We start from the raw sequence: 21,472 nt of genomic DNA, 5'->3' as shown, positions 1-21,472 counted from the left end.
GAAACTCCTGCGTAATGCAAATAATGTTCTAGCTCTTCATGTGAGCACCCTGACTGTAAGGGGAAATGACATAAAAAATTATGTCATCACTCTCAAGTTTCTGCTTTCCTTCTTTGGGTTGCAAGAAAAAAAAAGAATGCATTATACTCTTTAACAAAAAATCTACTTGGTATAATTTAAGTTTTTCACTTTTCATTTTGGTCAGTTTTATATTTAAGAGCATAAAGACATATTTGATAAAACATAACTTACAGATAACCATCAATACCAGAGTCATGAGTGATAAACGTGACAGTTCTTCATAATTCCAGTAGATGGCAGCCTTTAGTTACATTTGGCTCTTAAAAAAGGCTCACCCCATGTTGACTGGCCAGAGCCTCCCTAATGAGGTTGAAATTGAGACTGAGCTGCTCATTTAGCATGAAGGCAAATTTAAAACCTGCTACTACTGAGGGACATTGAATAGATGGATAAATCTTAACAGGACGTGGCAGCGTGGAAACAGATACTACGCAGACGGAGAGAAAAGCTTCTGATACATGACCAAGAGTCATGAGGGTGAAGGAATCACTGAACTGAAGTGAGCGTCCTGAGAAGATAAGGGAAGGGAAAGATATTCTCAAACTTCAATTTGGACATTTTGAACAACAAACAGACGGAAAAGCAAAGATAAATGCGACAGCAGGGGGGTGAGTGTTTGTTTGACTCACTCTATATATGTGTGGGTGGGTGAGAGGAGTAAAGTAGGGTGGGGTGTTGGAGATGTAGCAGGTGGAAGACATGGTGGAGGCAGAGACAGAGAGGACGTGGCAGTAGGGCAGTGATTTAATTAGCACCCTCTACCCCCTCCAGCCCTTCACTCATAGCATCAATAATGCATGCCCCCTTGTTTCCACTGCCATAATTAATCCTCTCTTACTATAATTAAAAGCCAAAAATCCCACAAGATGGTTCAGCTTGGCCAGGCACGGGTTGGGTTGGCACGGGAACTGATGAAAAACTCCAGAGCCTCACACACACACACCCTGTGGGCCGACAGATCGACAGACAGACAGACAGACAGACAGACGTGTTGACAGAGAGATCAATAGTCAGCCCAACTCCAGCACAGGCAGAGTGAATGAGGCATGAAGGCGAGACACATAATACATGGAGACTGTGACATGCAGGCGCATTAAATGAATGAATCTGACAGACTGATGACAAGAACCACTCCTTGAAAATGTGCGTTTGCGTCTCGCATTTGTGAATGAGTGAGAAAGTGAGGGGAGAGCCGAGCACAGATCTACCGACCCCCAGAAAGGAGGACGGGTGTACAAGTGCACATACACACACACACACATACTTACGCAGGCATCCTGCTCCCAGATGAGGTTTGTCTCCGCTGCAGCCAAGCCAGACGAGAGGGAGAGGTGGAGCTTTCTGATGCTGCAATTAGGACCACACTGTCTGGGCGAGCAAACAAGAATGAATATTTCAGTCCGGAGATCTCCATGGGTACCTATGGTGGGGGCCTGGCACACCTACAGACACACACACACACACACACACATAGGCAGATACACAGCTTACCACGGCTGCCAGAATTATTCACCTCCCAATCACAGATGCCACAATTATCACATCAGTATCGCTGCGTAAACGATGCCAACTGTTATGCTCATTGAACTATTGTACAAGGTTTACAATATCAGTATAAATATGCATCAGCAGGCACAGTCATAGCATGAAGCTCATGGTTCCTCCTTTATGAAAATAGGTGCAATGAGCATCCAGGTTTGGCCACATGCCAGGAAACAACACAATTGGTAGAGCAGAGGTCACATCTCATACGCAACCTAATTTTTTTTTTTTAACTCCTCCTCTCTCTCTTCTTTTCTCACCCCCTCTTCCAGACTTTGAAATACTCACCTCGCTCAGTCACCTCTCCGGGCTCTTCAGCAGCTTTAAACGGTGCTTCACTCCAGGAGCTCCAGTGTGCACACCCTCCTCCACAGCACACACACTCCCACTCACACACAGGACATGTACAGTAGGAGCACTCCCTCTGGTGTGGGTTCATTGTGGATGCTCCGCGCAGCCCTCCTCCTGCCCCGCCGTCCTCGGCCCCATCTCCACTTGATTTATCGCTCTAAAATACCACTGCACTAATTAGTCAAGTAATTAATTAATAGGCATTTGCATTTGTGCATATGCAATTAGGGGGCTGGAGAGAGGAGAGTGCAGATGGGGTCCGGGAGTCTGGTGGGGGTGGGTGGGTCCATGTATGTGTGTGTGTGTGTGTGTGTGTGTGTGTGTGTGTGTGTGTGTGCTGTATTTCATATTTGTGCCAGCAGAAGTTTGCACTTCTTCCAGAAAGACAAGTGAAGTGCAGGTCATCACCTCACATGTCTGACAGTGAGAGAAGGAGGAAGGGAGGGGGAGGATGACAAAGGTGTGGAGGTGTGGCTTGATGACTTTGAGAGGCTATTGGGTGTCATTTGACCATAAAGGAAAAAAAAAAGAGTGATGGAGATTTTGATATCTTAAAGGGGAAGGGCTTCATTTTTGCATTTTGATTACATGCATTTAGCCTATGAGAGAGCACAGCAGGTGGCCCTTACTTAGGACTAATCCGCATACAAACAGGATGCAAAGTCATTCTGAAATATCATAATTCCAAACAAGCTTCTCCTTCGGCGTTTCAATATCAGATCAAAGCCTCCCTGATTGGAGTTGCCTTGAGCCCAGTTCTGGCTAAAGCCACACTGTTGACATTTAGCATTTATTTTGGCAAGGTGACCTGAAGGTTGTTTGGGACTTGTTGAGAAGCATCAACCCCCCATGGCCGCAGTCCTCGCCCCCCCCCCCCCCCCCCCCCCCCCTCCCTTCCTGTCAGTGCAGCTGAGGTAGGATAGGGCACTGATTTGGCTAGCAGTGAGGCTTGATGCCCCCCACCCTTCCACAAACACACACACATACACACACACATAAACAAACAGGGATACATCACCCCTCCATGGTTTGGGGTAGTGCCAGGTTACCATCCCCTCATCCCATAAGGGATGAGACACATTAGTGAATGTGCAGCATCACGGCTCCCTAGCCACAGCTGCCACACCACTGGTGACCCCAGGGATGACCCTGCCACCCCCCCTCCCCAAAACACTCCCTCGGTTGTGGCTGCGGAGGAGACGTAGGGGTGATTCAGGCCCAAGGACATGATGAGCTCCTATCAGCTATTTCTCAGCGTTCAGGTCCCTGGTCCCTCGGCCCGATGGGTCTCCCTGTGCCAGGTTGGATTTGGTGGTCATCAAGCTCATTTCCTCCACATTAACTCCACTAATGTCTGTTAAATAGAGAGATCTCTGAGCTGGGATGGACACAATGCAGCGGAGCAGACATGCTGGGGGGACCAGGATGCTGATGGCGAGGAATTCTTGCATGTATGCCGCTGATGTGCCAACATGCCTCCTCCTAAATCTTGGGCACCTCTGCCAGCTCGTACCAGCACCAATAGCCTGTCATCTACTGCCACACACACCCCCCCCTTCCTCCTCATTTTTCATACATCCCTAGTGGGCCTGCACACCTGGGTCCCGCTCTCTCTCTCTCTCTCATCCTTCTTCTCAGTGTGTCTCTATGTCTCTTTCCCTCTCTCTCTCTCTTGCGTTGGCCCCTGCAGGCGCCCCTCACTCAGCGCCGCACGCTGGAGACACCAGCAGCAGCTCTGGCAAATCTCACACATTCAGACACAGCTACCAGTAAACATTTGATCTTCACACTTAACCACATTGCACTAGTCCACGCACACACACACACACACACACACACACACACACACACACACACATGCACCATGCATGCAGCAGAAGCCTGTGTAATATTATATCTTTTAATCTGTCTCATTTGTGGCTTTGGCAAGAGGGTCATCTACACCCGGAGTGATGCCCACAAGAGTCAGAACAAATCACAATTGGTTTTGGTTGTCGTTCCTCTGAATACATGGAAGCATAATTTGATCCAATTAGGTAAATAAATAAACAATATGCCTTCTGTTCCATGGCCTTAATGCACTTATAATGCATCCCCATCCCCCTACCCCCACGCTGCTTCTGAACCGGAGATGTGATGGAGGGTAAACCTTGCAACTAAACCCAGTTTACCCACCTTTCATGTGCCAGAAGAGTTAATTAGTGTAATTTCATAACAGGCTTTATTTAGTATTATTACATTATCCTCTCTAAATGATAACCTGTATATGAGAATAGAGTCTTTGGCAGAAGATAAGTGATTGATTGCTTGTGCGGATGTGTTTTTATAGCATCACTTGGTCTGGAGGTCATAGTGTATGCGTTTGGTCACTAAATGCATTTAAAGCTACAGTATTTTATAGCTTCCACACTTCATGTGTGACTCCCAGGTGTAACCACTACGACGCTCCTCCTGGGAGCTGGAGGGACTGAGGCGTACTCACATACACCTCACTGTATGTTCACCTCCTGCAGTGTCACCGCCCCCTCCTCATGGTGAGGGTCTGAATTATTACATTAAACACTGACCGCCGAGCTTTGGCAGGTGAATGAGAAAAAAAAAAAAAAAAGAAATTTCCTTCATCCCCTGAAGCAGCAGCTCAGGTCAACAATGATGAGTTTTGTTGTTCCACCATTTTATTTTCTCCCTCTCTCTCTCTCTCTCTTCTGTTTTTCCTCCTTTTTTTCTGGCTGTGTGAGCGCTAGCGTGGTGACAGATGGCGGAGCCCTCCTCCTCCTCCTCCTCCACCTCCTCCTCCTCCTCCACCTCCTCCTCACTCTCTCTCTCTCTCTCTCTCTCTCTCTCTCTCTTCCCCCGGGAGGGCAAATCTCTCCGAATGCGGGCGCATGTCAATCACCGGGCTCATGTGATGGCTCTTGCCGGTGACGCGCCGGCCATATGGGCCGGTATGTAACCCGGTCCCCGGTAGCTCCCGGTCGCCACTCTCTCTCCCTCTCTCTCCCTCTCTCTCTCCCTCCCTCTCTCTCTCTCTCACACACACATGTACATCTGACTCCCCTCGCGCAGACACCGCCAAGACGCACGTTCGCTCACGGGCTCCGGTTGTTGGGAGTGCGCGCGCTGGGAGAGAAGCACCGCGTGAACATGGTGTGAAACTCGAGCGCGTGCTTTTTTTCTTCTTCCGTGAAGAGCTCGAGCTGAGGTAAGTTCTGAACATAAACACCTGAAAAAAAAAAAAAAAAAAAAAAAAAAATGGAGGAGAAACTGATCGAAGAAGCGGATTCGATCTGTTTGTGAGTCACTTTAACCGGACGCTGTGGTGAACGGAATGCGGGCTGAGAGGCTGGTTTGTGGGATCTATAGTGACTTTATCCTGCTGTGTTTGTATCGATCCACTAAGCGGGGGGGGTGGGAGTGGGAGTGGGGGTGGGGGGTGGGGGCACCTTTTCAAATGAAAATGTCCTAAATTGATGCACGCAGCATTTTCATGTTTGTCAGTTTATTGGATTTTCTGTATAGGCGCGCTTGGACAAATAGCTCCTCTCTCTCTCTCTCTCTCTCTCTCTGCCCTTCAACTTTTGACATCCAAATCTATCTGGATTATAAAAGCTAGGCTCAAATACCACGGTCCAGTCTAAAGGCAAGTGTGCTGCGGCCCCGGCTCCACTCCTCAGGATCCTCCACCAGGAGCGAGCCCCGGAGCCTGGAGCCGCCTCCTGCGCGGCGGCGGCTGTAAATAGATCATAGCGGACACTCATTTCATTTAGAGATTCCTGCGTCTGGACCTCGAACCACAGAAACAAAAGACAATGAATGTGCAAGATCAGATTTTGCGTGGGAGATTTTGGTCTCGGCTCCGCTGCCTCAGCGAAGGACGTCCCCGGCGTTAACGGGAGCTTTACTGGTGGTTTTTGTCGATGGTTTGCGTGTTCAGTCTCGGAGCAAATGAAAAGGGTGGGACAACGCCACTGACGGTGACAGGCGGTGTGTGCAGCAGTGATTTATCTCTGTTTGTCCAGTTCCATCTCCAGCAGTCTGTCTCGGCGCAACACGGTCGGGAGCGCAGTGGGTGCTGTGACAGTGGAGCAGATGCGTGGATTTTTTCCCGAGCTTTGGGTGTTTTTTATATTTAACGAGGGCTAAAGGGCCACAAGCGCTTTCCATCTGTAAAAGGTTACAGCTGACTAAAAAAAAAAAAAAAAAAAAAAAAACCATGCATACTGAATTACGTGTGAAATCTATTTCGTGTAAGCTGCACGCTCTGTTAATTAAACGCTGCTGTGTGTGTGTGTGTGTGTGTGTGTGTGTGTGTGTGTGTTTTCTTCTTCTTCTTCTTCTTCTAATTGAGCAAACCTCCTGAGCCGGAGATTTCAAAACTACATTTTGCCCCTGGCACACCCCCCGAGATAATTACCCAAGCATCACAGCCTTTACCGTGAGCACGGGCTGCAGGTCTCCGTGCTGCTGCCCCGTCAGAGCGCAGAGGAGGTGAAAACATGTGCGGGGGGAGGCACTGACGCTGCCAGAGATCAGCGCGGCTCTCTGCAGCCTCTGTTTTCCTTCCTGCATTTACTGATCAAGTGGTAGGCTGACCAGTTTGGTTTCTTTTTGACATATATTAATTAGCATCTTTGCGTATTGGTTATTTGATTATAGTTAATTGGCTAATAACAGTTTAATTGTGTTTCATTTATAGCTGAGCCAGAAGCGATTTTTGAGGTATTTTTTGAAATATTTTACAAGTATTTTAACCTAAAACAAATAATTCTTCTTATTATTATTATTATAACTGATATGAGAAATATATGTTTGGAATTTTCAGGATGTAAATTTTCATTCTAAGCTACCTTTCGTCTTGGCCGTGCTGCTCACAGGCCGCGGTACTGAGATCGCTCTGAAAGTCTTTTACAGCTCGGGTTAGTTTGTGTCTATAAGCCTTAATTTAATCATCAGCCTGACTTTAAACGGAGCTACAGCCTATCAATTAAATAAAATCCCTTTTGCCTCCTCTGAGGAGAGGTGTACGGTGTGGATGAATAGTGCTGGAATGCAGCCAGGAGTGTTATATGGGCGTCAGGAGGAGTGAAAGTGGGGGCCCCCATGGGACCTGTAATGTGGCCCCTGCCGCTGGGACCCGCTGCGAGAGGACGCGACAGGGCACACGGATGACAGCAGGGAATTAAATGGGGATCCGTCTGGCTGTAACCCAGCGCAACGCTTTAGGGCATGATTTCTGTCTGTTTTTTTATAATTTTTTTTTTTACCCAGTTTACATTTTTTTGTCCTTTAAGCCAAAATAATGAATCAGATATATTTTTATGACAATAAGGACAAAACGTTACTGTGTAATGAAAGCAACGCTTCCTGTGTCTGTTTGACCTGCGCAAAAGTCAGTTTAACCCCAAAAGACTGTTTGTTTTTCAGCCGTGGAGCCCTTATAATAAAAAGATCTTTATTTTATTTATTTTTTTTATCATAAAGCCACATAGATACTGTTTCCATGTCCAGAGCTGGTGAGGCCTCGTTTAAGATTTCTCTTTCCTTCCCTCCAGAGCCACAATGTTGACGAGGCTTTTCAGTGACCCCTCGCTTCTCCCCGACGTGCAGAAATACTCCGGCTGGGCGGAGGACAGCGAAGGCGAGGATGCCAAGCTCAAAGATGAGGAGCACGACACCCAGGACGACATGGAGGACTCTGAGCTGAGGGGAGGCAGCCGGACGCACTCCGAACACGCCGGGGAAGACGACGAGGACGACGAGGTGGAGGAAGAGGACGACGGAGAGGATACAGAGGGGGACAGACCCAAGAAAAGGGGCCCCAAGAAGCGCAAAATGACGCAGGCCCGGATCGAGCGCTCCAAGATGCGGCGGATCAAGGCCAACGCTCGGGAGCGGACCCGCATGCACGACCTGAACTCTGCGCTCGACAATCTGCGTAAAGTGGTGCCCTGCTACTCCAAAACGCAGAAACTCTCCAAAATCGAGACGCTGCGTTTGGCCAAAAACTATATCTGGGCCCTGTCGGAGATATTGCGCTCTGGGAAAAGGCCCGACCTTGTGTCCTATGTCCAGACGCTGTGCAAGGGCCTCTCCCAGCCCACGACCAACCTGGTGGCGGGATGCCTGCAGCTGAACTCCCGTAACTTCCTGACCGAGCAGCAGTGTCAGGAGGGGGGCAGGTACGCATCCGGCTCCTTCTCCATGCACTCCTACCCCTACCAGTGCGCACGTCTGTCCAGCCCCCACATCCAGCCGGGCTCGAACTCGCACCCGCTGAGGACGCACGGCTACTGCTCCACTTACGACTCTCTGTATGGTGGGAGCGGATCCCCGGAGTATAACAGCCCCGAGTATGAGGGGCCCCTCAGCCCGCCCCTGTGCATCAATGGCAACTTTTCCCTGAAGCACCAAGGCTCTGCGTCCCCCGACAACGAGAAGGGGTACCACTACTCTATGCATTACTCCGGCCTGCCTGGCTCCAGATCCACCGGGGCCCACAACCTGGTGTTCGGCTCTTCGGGGGCCCGGAGCGGCATTCACTCTGAAAACGTCCTGCCTTACCACGACATGCACTTACACCACGAACGGGCCCCCGTGTATGATGAACTGAACGCGTTTTTTCACAATTAAGACGGGAAGCCTGTTGTGCGTCCCCTTGCAATCAACAATCTATCCACGGCACACTTTTTTTTGACAAGCTTACCCGCCAGGATTTAGGCATTCTGGAGAGATGTTACACTCGTTGTCATTGGTGTTTTTCCTTTAATTGATTCTGTATTGAACTTGCTATAGTCAGGGATGTAGTGTAGGGAAATCCACCTAACCTAATAGAATTTATCCAGCTTTTTTTTTTTTAAAAAAAAAAAAAAAAGGCTGATATAAATCTCTAAGAGGAAAATTTGATAATAAAGAAATCATATCAAGACCCGAGGAGAAGGCAGTTTCAAATTATATGATGTTTTTAAAATGTGATTTGTGTTTGTATTGGTGGTTGTTTGCATTATGAAGACTGGAAGTCAAAGTTTACCCACTTATCTATTTACCACTACATCACTGGCTACAGCTACACACCCTGACATTGGCGGTGATTTTCTAATATTATACAATTAGAATTAAATCAGTGAACAAGCTAATGCAAATCACATTTACTCGCCTGTACGTGCCAGATTTTGGGAGGTTGTGTTTTTTTGGGTTTTTTTTTGGGGGGGGGGGGGGGGGGGGGGGTTCTGTGGGCGTGGGGGGTGGGGTGTAATCTAACGAGGGAAATGCAAAAGGGGGGAAATGCTGAACCGAGAGAGATGTGCTTATGTTGGGTAGTTTTAGAAGAATCTGTTTTCTCCAGCAAATCAATCCAATCGTTTCGCATCTATGCAAAACCCAACGAGACCACAGAGCAGGCAGCGAGGCCCAGGAAGACACTGTTTGTTTCATCAGCACTGTTGTTCCACGCATGGGTGCACACACACACACACACACACACAAACACACGCACACTTGCACACTTGAATTAACACCCAACGAATCTGACAATGGGCTGGCCAAAATGTTTGAACTTCTTCAAAAAAAAAAAATCATCTAAATACAATGAAATCAAACATTTTTCTCATTTTCGTTTTTTATTCTTATTTATTCGTATTAACCTTTTTCTTTTTCTTCTATTTGAGCCATTGCACTGTATTTTCATTTCAAAGTAAATTTTGATTCTGTATTTTAATTTTGATTTGCAATCTGCTGTTGACTAAGTTATTATTATTATTATTATTATTATTATTATTATTGCACGTATTTATTGTGTTGTTTTTTGTAATTAATGTTAATAGTCCATGAAAATGAAGGGGTCCCATGTGTTGCTGATCATTTTTTCATAAAATTCAAGTCTTTCAACTTTGTATTCAACCGTGTGGTAAAATAAAAATGACAATAAATGAGAATGTGCAACTTGATTTTTTTTTTTTTTTGTGTACACCCATCGAACAGCCTTGCCTGTTCTATTAAACCTGCAGCATTCATGAAATAACTTGTTTCCCTTCACACTCAGTGGAATATTGAAAACACTTCTTTACGTCGGATTTACTGTGAATGGCTGAGAAATGTGTGATTATATTAAAAGGTGCAGCTTAAAGCTCTTCTCAGAGCACTAGTCTGCACCAGTCGTTGTGTTTCTGGACGGGATGAGGCTGACCAGGCCTGGTGCCACAACCTGCAGGAGTCCCTCACAGAGCCCCGGGGCCTCTAGCTCATAAAGTGGGACAGGAGGGAGAGGGCAGTGCTGTCGTTCTTCCCGATGAAGGGAAGTGGTGCCAACGCGTCCTTTTTGCTTGGCAGACAGCTCAAAGTTACAAAACAAGTCTTTAAAAATGTATGGAAAGATTTTAATTGCAGACCTCAGGACGAAAACAGATTTGGTGTCAGTGTTTCTACAGCAGACCGATGAGAGTCTGGACGTCCTGCTTAACAAATACCAATAATAGGCTGCACATTAAAGGAAGCCAAGGGGACGGGAAGGTCTGTCTCATATTCTCTGACATGAAGACACGATGTTTCAGCACCGCGGAGAGCTCCCGCAGCTGCTGTCCGCTCCTGACTTCAGATTCTGATTAAAAAATCCAAATAATCCGAACATCCTGTTGACAACATGACACAAGTGCAGCACACCATGCACCTGTCATTCGCATCACGATGCTTTAGGAGCTGTTTACAGATTGCAGCCCAACATCTCTGGAACACACTCTGGGTCCTGCAGCTCTGGTGGATTCACGCCTGGTTCCGTCAAAAGCATAAGAAACAGCAGAACCTAAGAAAAGGCAAAACAACATCACATCAGCACATGGGAATAATAAAGACACACCTTCAGTGTTACATTACACATTTTTTTTAGATGCATAATATATTCCTGAGGTGATTATTAATTTAGCAGTAGACCTACTTGTTGAAAAATGCTGCGACAGTAACGTTATTTCTTTGTCTTTTGAATCCTGTGAATAAAATGCTGGACTTTGCGGCAGTGACGTGACAAAATGTAAATATTTGCTGCTTTAAAAAAAAAAAAGCTCTTTATCTGTGGTTTCCATCCTATCATACTGCATTAAACATCAGATATAAATTATGAAGTCACCCCCCCCCCCCCCCCCCTCCCCCCACCCTTCATAGTTTTACCTCTTATAACTTTAAACCCACATCTCATATTTATATATTTTAAAACTGGATTTATGTGACATTATAAATATACATGGATTTATCTGTTTATTGAATATATTGTACACATCACACACACATAACTCACCACATAGGAAATAAATAATAACCTTTCTTCAATATTGAATATCAAATATTAGCCTATTTTAAAAATGGTTAGCATTCACACACACACACACACACACACACACACAGACACACACGGTGCAAGGGGCAGCCGTTACCACCCCGGCTGAGTTTGGAGCGCTGCCCCGGGACCCATATGTTCCCTAAAATGTCCTGGGTGCTCTCTGCTGCTGTACGGACACACACACACACACACACACACACACACACACACACACACACACACACACACACACACACACACACACACACACTGGGTGGCGAGTGATGGTGACCAGCATTAATACTAATATCGATATCAATACCTGAAATAGCTGAACTCTGATTATTTCCATCTTATTGGAAATAAAACAGCGTGGGCATCAGCTGAGGTTCTCGGCCCTGGGAGGTTTAATATTGATCTAGAGAGACTATATAAAGGAATGCAAAAAATAAAAACACACAAGAGGGACATTCATTTCATTTCTGGAGCAACTGACCAAACTATTTGCCAATAATCTCCTGTCAGTCATCAATAATTCCCCAAGAAGCGAATCTCTTAACATGCAGCTCTGAGAGTCTGGATATTAAAAGCCATTTTTTATGCATAAGACATATTTTGCAATAGAAAATTGTAATTTCTAAACCAGTTTTTATAAAGATTTCGACTTAAAGTTAAAGTAAATAAAAGGCTAATTTTACCCAACAGATCAATAACGGTTTAAATGTTGGTTATTCTTTGACATAACATTTAATTACACAAATTCCAGCCTGTTACTGTGTTTTTGATGGGAAAAAATAAGTTCTAAAAATAAGGCTTTCAAAATAATAAGAAATAGAAAAATAAAAATATATATACATTTAATGAAAAGAAAACATCAACATTTATAATAAAAATTATATATTTGAAAAGTCTAACACTTGTGCTGCATCAGTTTTTCGTTCTGTGCATTTAACCAAAAGACTATAATACAAAAATATGATCACAAATATTTTTGTATTTTTGTAGCGCGTGAAATATTTGTGAATAATTCTTAATCATGTGTATTGCAGTGTTTTGACTCTGTGGTGCTTGTTTTAGTTTCTAACACATTTCGGGGTCCAGTCCTTCAGGTTCAATCTGAAACTACTGCTTTAAACAACATGCTCCATTCGGCAGGTGCTTCTACCTGTGAGCGCATTCTTCAGTCTGACCTGCTGGTGGGAATCCAACCTGCAGCCCTGCAGTGTTGCTCAGGTTGTGGGTTTCAAACCGCTGAAGAAACCCCGAGGCCCACTCTGCTGTTGTGTTGTGTTACACTTTTGTGTTAGTTCTTTAGGCCTCTATATTATTTCCGGCCTCAACAGCAAAGAAAAAAAAAAGTTGTATGCATTTCTGGAGGAGCCAATCCAAAAGTGAAGCTAGCCAGCAGTGGGAGAGGGCATCTATCAAAAAAAAAAAAAAAAAAAACTCGACCCCCCCCCCCAACCCCCACCTACACCACCACCACCACCTCCTCTTCCTCCACAGTCCGGAGAGAGCGAGAGAGAGGGAGGCTGGCAGGCTGCGGAGGAGAGCCGTGCCAAGTCCCTTAATGTTCCCCAGCAGCAGCACCAGGAGCTCCGGAGAGGACAGCCCAGCGTGTGCGCCAGTGTGCCAGCTCACCGGGCCAAAGTGGCACTGCTGGGAGGAGTCGATGTTTCTTTCCTAATTTTTGCAGCATCTGTTCATTATCCAGGACGTTAAAAACGAGAGCGCTCATCCCCAGTAACCCTTCGCCATACACACACACACACACACAGACACACACACACACAGACAGACACACACAGACACACACAGACACACGGCAGTAAGTCGGTTTTGTGAGGAGTTGGCCTATGAATATGCATATTTCCCCCTGATGTTATGTTGTACATGAGCTCATGCATTGAAAGAAGGCTGTGCTGCAGCCTCAGAATTAACTTGTGGTTGTTAACAGTCCTTAGATGTGGTAACCTTGTAACATAACAGATTAATGGTACATACAAACACACACACACACACACACACAGAGAGAGAAGCCAGATTTAAAGAAAATATGCCAGATTTCTAAATGAGTTTGATTAAAATTCACTTGCTAATAACGCAGTTTCCTTTTTTTTTTTTTTAGTTTTGAAGGAAAAAACTAAAAAAAAAGAAAACGCACACACACATATTTGTTAATTGGACAAACTAGTCTGTTTATCAATGTCAATGACTGTTATCATATAGCAGGCCTGTGTGTGTGTGTGTGTGTGTGTCATGCCATTAGAATTAACCAGTTTAATTCCAAAGCTGTGTCACCTCTGTTTATTGAAACACAAACACATAACAATAATAATTGAAGAAACACAAAACGACTTAATCGTCACTGCTAATGTTGTGTCAGAGATTACACAAAATATGAAGGAATTCACAGGTGTTTTGTTGATCACATCAGCAGTTCAATTATCACCTGATTTTACACAATTCTGCAAACTTTTCTTTTTTTTCTTCATTAGTCTTTTAATACTTCGCTGTAATTTTGCGAATAAAAGTCTTAACTTGTATTTGCAGTTCGTCTTAGCCAGAAAAAAAAAAAACAGAAAAGAAAAACTTCCAATGACACTGTGTGCTCCACTCAGGATGAAAAGTGAGTGAATGAATCTCGCTGTTTAAATTATCATGTTCATGCCCACTCTTTTTCTCACTCAACTTGGTAGGAAAAAAAAATCAAGAGTGTTTGTCCGACATAACAGTCAATAGTGCGATTATCAAAATGTCACAAGTACTATGGTGTGAACTCCAATTAACGTCTAGCTAAAATAATAACCGAGTGTTTTGCTTTTTTTTTTTTTTTTTTGCAGAATGCAGATATCAGATGATAATATGGATATGATATGAAACATGCGGGAAATAAAAGCATAAAGGATTCAATGCAAAGGAAGATAATCTGAGTGTCTGCAATCTGTCAGTGATTCAAAACAAAAGCATCAGGCAGTGCAGCTGAAATGGACACAACTGTGCTTTAAACACACACACACACACACACACACACACACACACACATACACACACGCACACGCGCACACACGCATCTGAATAATTGATGTCTATTAAAAAATCGCAGGAATAAAGCACGTGAACGCAACACTCTGTGAACTTCTCTGGCTCTTGCGCTAAAACGTTCCACATGTGCGCAGAGGAAACAATCGCGCAGCCTCGGGCCAACCTCTTTGCCAGGCCGTGTCTGCCAGTGCAGGGGGAGCGGGGCCTGTCACTGGCAGCCGTCCAGAGGAAATTCCACAACATCTGTTTGTTATCACACAATGGGGCACGGCTCGGCACGGGCAGTGGGGCAGAAGACGAGGCAGAAGCTAAACTGAGGGTGGGCTATACTGCTGGAGGTCTGCCAAGGGAGGAACAAGGGCTCCAGGAGGAGGAGGAGGAGGAAGTGGGGAGGAGGGGGGGTGACAGGAGGTTGGAGGGGGGGGTAAAAGGGGCAGGGAAGCACCCGGTAAGGGGGGGGGGGGGGGGTGAAAAGACAGAGGTGGGGATCCGGTTGAGCGCCAGGTAGGTTTCAGGCCTTTGGCGGGTGGCCAGATAGGCTTTGCCGGGGTGTGGGTGGTGCCAGATGTTGACGGGGGGGGGGGGTTAGAAGTGTTTGTTCAGAGACTTTGACAACAGAGTGTGAGCGGAAAGTCTTCTTGACCTGTCCGACAGCCACCCCCCCTCATCCTCTGTTGAGGTATGCTCCGGCCGGGGGGGGGCGGGGGGGGGCGTGGCCGGCCCCTGTTTAGGAGGTTAAGTAGGAGTGTGCATGGGGACGCAACTGGATCAGAGGCGGGGGTGTTGGGGATGGGATGTTGGGTGGTGGTGGTCGGGGGGGGGGGGGAGGGGCTGTTTCGGTGCTGATCTGCACAGATGGCATGTGTGCGTGCGTGTGTGCGTGCGCGTGTGTTATGATAGGGTTGGATGATGCCCTGGTCACATGGGCAGCAGTAATTGGCCTCCATATTGACCAGTTTGCAGTGCTGGGGGGCGGGCAGTCTCCCAGCTGGACCTGTCAGATGGCATCGCATCCACCTCACTGATCACCCCCCGGACGACCTCCGCGCACCTCTCCCCTCTTCCCTTTCATCTCCCTCCTCTTCTTCTTCTTCATCCCTTCATCTCGCCTCCTCTCCGTCACCTTTCATCTCCCGTCGCCTCCTCCGCCACCGACCGCCTCCGTCCATCAGCGTCCACCTCCAGCGGCTCCTCCAGGCTCAAAGCAAGGGCTCTGCACCTGGACCACACCCAGAGAGTTGATTGACACTCATTGTTGGTGAAAGGCATTTTTTGTCTCCTCTGTACTAAAAATTGAAACTTTAAAGCCTTTTAAAAAGCACATTAGATAGATGTGGGTGGCTGAACCTTTCAGCATTTGATGAAATAAAGTCATGAGATCATCTTAACTTAAAAAAACTACATGCAATGTTTAAATACAGGCAAAGAATCAATTTAATTTAGTGCAAGAAGAAAAATAGGACTAGTTGATATATAGGTTTACACTATATTCAACAGCTATCTGTGGGCAGATCAGCCCAGAGTATCAACAACATATCAGTTCATTTCAGAGAAATTCTAATGCAAAAAAAATTGCTTTCAATTAGCCACTTATTTAAAGGACAACACATATTTTAAGCCTGCAACAGGACAAACAGACTTGCTAAAAGAGTTTTTTTTTGTTTTTTTTTTGCAGTGTTACGGTGTAAAACAGACCTCTGTGTATCTGACTGACTTTTAGCGTGGTATCACCCTCCCACCCGGAGCAGTAATGGTGTGTGTTTTGCTGTGAGATGCCCGACTGTGAGGAGTTAGCGCTATAGAAAGGATTTCATCCCAGACTTGGCAGGGGAGGGTCTCTGGGTACGTGGAGAACAATCGTCTCTCCTTCGGTCCTGTCAGCCAGCAAACACAGAGAGCTGGCACACGCTCAGTGGGAAAAGAGCGGGAGTGACAAGGGTTGGGGGGGGTGGAGACACACACACACCCTCACACACTGATATACACTTGTGCCCATCCCTTCCTCACAGTACCAAAATGGGTTCTGATGATGCCGCCGGGGATTGCGGGATGACAGGCTGGTTCTGCAAAGTGGATGGGAGGACCTCATAAAAATAGTCTGTAAAATGACCACAGTGTTAGCCTGCTGTCAGACTAACAGACAGACAGACAGAGAGGGAGGGGGGAGAGGGAGAGAGAGAGAGAGAGAGAGAGGAAAATAGAGACGGAGAGAAAGAGAGGAAGAGACTGGCAGAGCAGCACAATGTCTGCCAGGCCTGCCCCTCTGCCAGGGAACGCTCACATGGGAATACATGCATAAGAGTTTCTGTGCATGTTCAATATACACTCGTGTGGATAAGTGTTTTGATCCTGCAAGCTCTTTGCTACGTGTGTTTCTGATGCATGTGAATGCAGGAGTCTAACTGCACGCTGTGCTGTGCTGTGCTGTGCGTGCATGGATGTGCGCCTTTATGCGTGAGCAAGAATGAGGAGGAGGAGGAGGAGGAGGGTGAAGTGTGTTTGTGTGTGGAGGATGAGGGGGTGGGGGGGCAGTGTGCACGTTTAAATTCTGTGACATCTGTTCATTACAACTAGAGTGTGTTTATTTTTATACAGCCAGCCACAAGCAGAGAGCTCGACTGGCACCGCTGGTTAATGTACCAGCCCGCTATGACGGCAAAGCAAATGAAATATTAACCGGCAGACAGAAAGAACGAGGAGAGGAGCGGGGGACAAAGGGAGAGAAAGAGGGAAAATGATAAGATAATATGTGACAAAAATGCGCACACACAGTGTCTTCACTCACGCACACTAAGTCCCCATTCTGGTCCAATTAAGGAGAGAGACGCAACCAGCAACTCACGCAGAGGAGAGAGGCCTGGAAACCTGCACTGTGTGTGTGCTGCTGCCAGAACGAGCAGGGGCATGAGCAGGGGCATGAAAATGGCTCGGAACAGGTGACGCTTTGTGGAAACAGGTTGCCGTGCATGAAGATGTCTGTCTGTGCTCATCCTCCTCAGACCTGAAATCAGAGCATCCTGCTGCAAATGTGCAGCACAGAGTGCAGACGGACAGCAGTGAGATGTATGAGCGAGCTGCAGAGCAACAGATAACAGTCACAGATTCTGCTTCAGGATGTGAAAACTATGAACAAGATGCAAGTATTTTTGACTTTCTATGAATTTTTGACATAATTTCTTTGGTTTTGCCTCATGTGTACTGCTTACTTCATTGAAATTGTTGTAGAAGCATCACTTGTAGTTGTCCATTCATCAGTCAATCAAGTAGTATTTATATTGTTTTATCTTTTAACTATAACAATAATATGTTAGGACATGCTAGTGTTGTGGTGTTTCATATCTTTCTCATATGTGGCTTGTTGTGCTTCTGTCTGCTCTGCTTTATTGACCACAGTGGTTTTGTCTTCGGGATGATCTGTGGTACATGTGGCCAGGTCTCCCTTGTAAAAGAGATCCGTGATGTCAATGGGACAAACCTGGTTAGATAAATAAATAAATATATGTAGCATGTAGCATGTAGCAGAGATGGTGTGACCATCGCTGAGGCCAGTTCATCTGAGGTCACTGTGTCCTGCTGCGACGCCACAGCCCTTAAACAACAGCAGCAGAATAACACATCTGCAATCATCCTAACAAACCACACTTTTGCATCAACAAGCCCCCTGCACTCAACCACCGCCCCCCCCTTTCAACTGCCCGCAGACCCACCACTGCCCGGCCCCACTCCCATGCTCCCCTGGGACAGCCTGCTCTGGAATGCCGCTCATGGGGAAGAATCTCGCTGCAGGCGCTCAATATGTCACATGTGTCTCAGAGAAAGAGCGAGGGAGAGGCAGAGAGAGGTGCGGCAGGTATGGTGAAGTGCTTTTACAAGGCAGTGACAGGTTGTCTGCGTCTGGATCTATGTGTGTGAGTGTGTGTGTGTCTGTGAGTGTGCGACAGATTCCCAGATTAAAGGTTTAAAGGGTTCAGATTAACAGGCTCAGGACACAGTGGCCCGCTCTGAGCAAAAGGGAATTGGGATGGCATTAACGTCTCCTCTGCACCAGCACATTAGCCATTCATTACCGTGTGGTTGCACAATCAGCACCAGGCCGCCCCTCATTCCCCTCTGTGTTATTGCGTTCATGACAATGTTAACATGTTGGGATGCTTTGTTATTCATAGTCTATTAGCAGGGATATCATTCAACTTTCATTTATCATCAGGCAATTGTCCTTTATTTCTAAAACATTTCCAGGAATTAAAAAAAATAAAAAAATTCATGTGATGCTTGGAGAGCAGGGCCAGAGCAGAATCTGATTTATGCTACAAAACAGTTTTTAAAGTTACAACACTTTAAGTTACATTTTTAAACCAGTTGCACATTATAATAAAAACATTAAGCTACAGCTGGTCTCGACACTGCACCGAAATCTGCCGGATTGCACCGTGATGTAACATCCCAGTCGGGGTGCAGTTGGGTCTGGAGGTTACAGGGGCCACTTTGATTAGGCTCCCCCGAAAAATGAAGTTATTTTTCTGAGATAGAAATCTCATAGACGCAACGCTACAGCCAGAAGGAAAAAAGAAATCTGTGTATGTAATATGGTTTAAGACTTGTTTGAGCAAATATTTGTCATTATATACATGAACGCTGGAATGGAGCAAGGAACCATTGCCAATTAAAAATACAACAAGCCAAAAAAAAAAAAAAAGCAGAGTGCAAATTAAAGAGTGGCTCTGTGAGAAATTAGACTTGCAAAGGCTCACAGCTCTGTCCATGTCTGCTCTCACTCAGCTTTCTTCTGCAGCGCATGGCAGGCTTGTGTTATCCTCTCCAGTGATGCTGAGGAAAAGAACAAAAGCATATAATCAATCATTTTAAAATGGCGACATATCACTGTGACACACCAGAGAATTATCTTTACAGAGCTTGAGGTTTCAGCTCGTTCTTCAGCTGTTTCGGTTCAGTCCCATCGGTCTCAAAGCTTCGTTCTCTGCTGCAGGACGCCGCTGCGAAAAAGTTAGAAACACTCAGATGGTCAGCACCAAACAGCAGCTAGACACAGCTACTGTGAAGTATTTAGCAGCTAAAGAGACAAATATTTTCCTCAAAGCAGGACCAACAGGGTGAAGAGTGTCTAGACAGAAGCCACTCTGAGTAAAAGACATATGACAGCTCGCTTGGAGTTTGGCAAACAGCATTTAAAGGACTCTGAAAGGATGAGGAAAAAGATTCTTTTTTAGGTAGACCTCAAACACTTGGTCTGCCGTCCCTATGGTGAAGCACGGTGGTGGCAGCATCTTGCCATGACAGCAGCAATGGACGCAGCCAAATACAAAGAGGAGGTCCCTGAAGAAAACCTGCTCCAGAGAGCATGAGTGGCTGGGCTGATGGTTCACCTTTCAACACGATGATAACCCAAAGCACAGAGCCAAGACAACGCTGGAGTGGCTTCAGGACAAGCCTTTCACTTACCCGTGAGAGGCCCGGTCAAAGCCCAGACTTAACTTAGCCCCACAGAGTGACCTGAAGATGGAGGTTCACAGACGCTTCCATCCAGTCTGACAGGACGTGAGAGGATCTTCCAGGAAGATCTGGGTCTGGATACTTTTTTAAATGAGGGATTTCAGTTTTTTTATTCTTTAAATACATTAGCAAACATTTCTAAAAACACAATTTAACTCATTATTTATTTGTAATTGATTGTAAATCAGCAAAGATGGCATTTTTATCAATTCACAATTCGATCTACAACATAATAAAGTGAAGGGGTCTGAATACCTCCTGAGGCCACTGTACATTCAGACACATTGCTCCAAATGAGTGATAATGGTGCTCCACGACTGCTGAAGGTGTAAATAAGCGGCCGTTTGCTATATAAACTTAAATGGTGAAGAAACATTGTGTTCACGATGTTGTGTTTCCACTGCAACAGCAAAAATAATCAGGTTTAAGAAGCAACACCTTGTTTGGCAGGAAGCAACAGGGTATAGTGAATTTGAGAAATGCGACCAGTGCAATGGTGTGAAATCTCCTCCTCGACCAGTGGCTCATTTTTAATCATTGCACTAAAGGTGTCACAACAGATCTGGCATCATCCAACTGATGCTTAGAAACACGGCTGAAAACACCTCATACAGAATAAAACGCCTAATTCACGGCACAACTCTCAACCGCAAACTTTTCCATGTTTTCCGAGCGCCTCCGTGTGCCAAGAGAGATGTGAAGACATGGATTGACACACCATCTCTCCTCCAAAGCCTTCCTCCTCAGCCTCACCAGATTAAGGGATTAGCAGGCAAGGCGAGCACTAAAGCTGGCTAATTCTCACCCAAGCACAGAGAGCTAAGGCTACCCAGAGCCCCGCGGAGCCCCTCTCTCCTCAGAGCAGCTGTGTGGTGGAGGGAGGGATGGAGCCGCTTTCCCTCCCAGGGACCAGAGGAGAAGAGACAGAAATCAAAGCATTACTCATATGGCTTTCTCTCCGTGGCACTGATGACTTTTTGTTAATTAGCACAGACCGCTAATAGTTCACACACAAGCCCAACTTCTGCACAACACAGTTTTTGAATGCAAACTTTTCTCTCCCAAATTCTCTTGCTGTTCATTTCATTTTTATTTTCATTCTAACATTTTTCATATTCTATAAAGTGAGTGTGTTTATGTCTGAAGATTTAGCTGTTTTTGCTGCTGTCGGTGCAGTTTCATCTTCTCTTTTTTAGCTTTGTATGTTTATAATCTTTTTTGATTTTTCTCAGTCATATCCCTTTGTATCTGATGCTTCCTACTTCTACCTGCTGCTACTGTATTTTATGTATTTTTTGAGGAGTTTTGTCTTTGTTCAGTAGCTGACACTAGAGAGATGACAAGAAAAGAAGGGGAGAGAGAGAGATGGGCGGTTACCGACAACAAGACGTGATCTCTGTCTTATGAATTGGGATCATGTGATCTCCTCTTTGAGATACAGTTAGGACCAGCATCATAGTGGCTGTGAATTTTCCTGCCTCTTGTTTTATAATGACAATGTAAGGCACATATATTAGTAAATGTTTTTGTGTTTTCAACCTGTTTTCATGCAGAAACAGCAGATACACGTCAAGCAAAGCAAAGCTGCATCCGCCTGGTCTTGGTGTTGAGCAGCGTTGGGCCGTTCACACTGCGTTT

The 21,472-nt window shown here is 45.8% G+C and overlaps 1 protein-coding gene across 4 annotated transcripts; it reads left to right on the top strand.

The window, feature by feature from the left end:
- Window positions 1–5,049: 5,049 nt before the first annotated feature.
- Window positions 5,050–9,168, top strand: neurod2 (neuronal differentiation 2). 4 transcript variants are annotated; one of them, XM_071467987.1, is made up of 2 exons: window positions 5,050–5,176; window positions 7,527–9,168. In XM_071467987.1, the coding sequence occupies exon 2, from the start codon at window positions 7,534–7,536 to the stop codon at window positions 8,602–8,604; it is 1,071 nt and encodes a 356-aa protein (XP_071324088.1). In that variant the 5' UTR covers window positions 5,050–5,176; window positions 7,527–7,533; the 3' UTR covers window positions 8,605–9,168. The 4 variants fall into 4 exon arrangements, with proteins under 4 accessions (XP_071324088.1, XP_071324112.1, XP_071324095.1 ...); XM_071468011.1 differs by lacking the exon at window positions 5,050–5,176 and adding an exon at window positions 5,435–6,221; XM_071467994.1 differs by lacking the exon at window positions 5,050–5,176 and adding an exon at window positions 5,435–6,557.
- Window positions 9,169–21,472: the final 12,304 nt, after the last annotated feature.

Source organism: Trachinotus anak, unplaced genomic scaffold (genome assembly GCF_046630095.1).
Source record: "Trachinotus anak isolate AG129_WGS33_773 ecotype Australia unplaced genomic scaffold, CSIRO_AGI_Tana_v1 ptg000003l, whole genome shotgun sequence".
Taxonomy (NCBI): Eukaryota; Metazoa; Chordata; class Actinopteri; order Carangiformes; family Carangidae; genus Trachinotus; species Trachinotus anak.
This window is presented reverse-complemented; position numbering and strand designations above follow the sequence as displayed.

What these genes read in the sequence shown, in the direction of transcription:
- neurod2 (XM_071467987.1), top strand. Translation starts at nt 7,534, where the DNA reads ATGTTGACGAGGCTTTTCAGTGACCCCTCGCTTCTCCCCGACGTGCAG.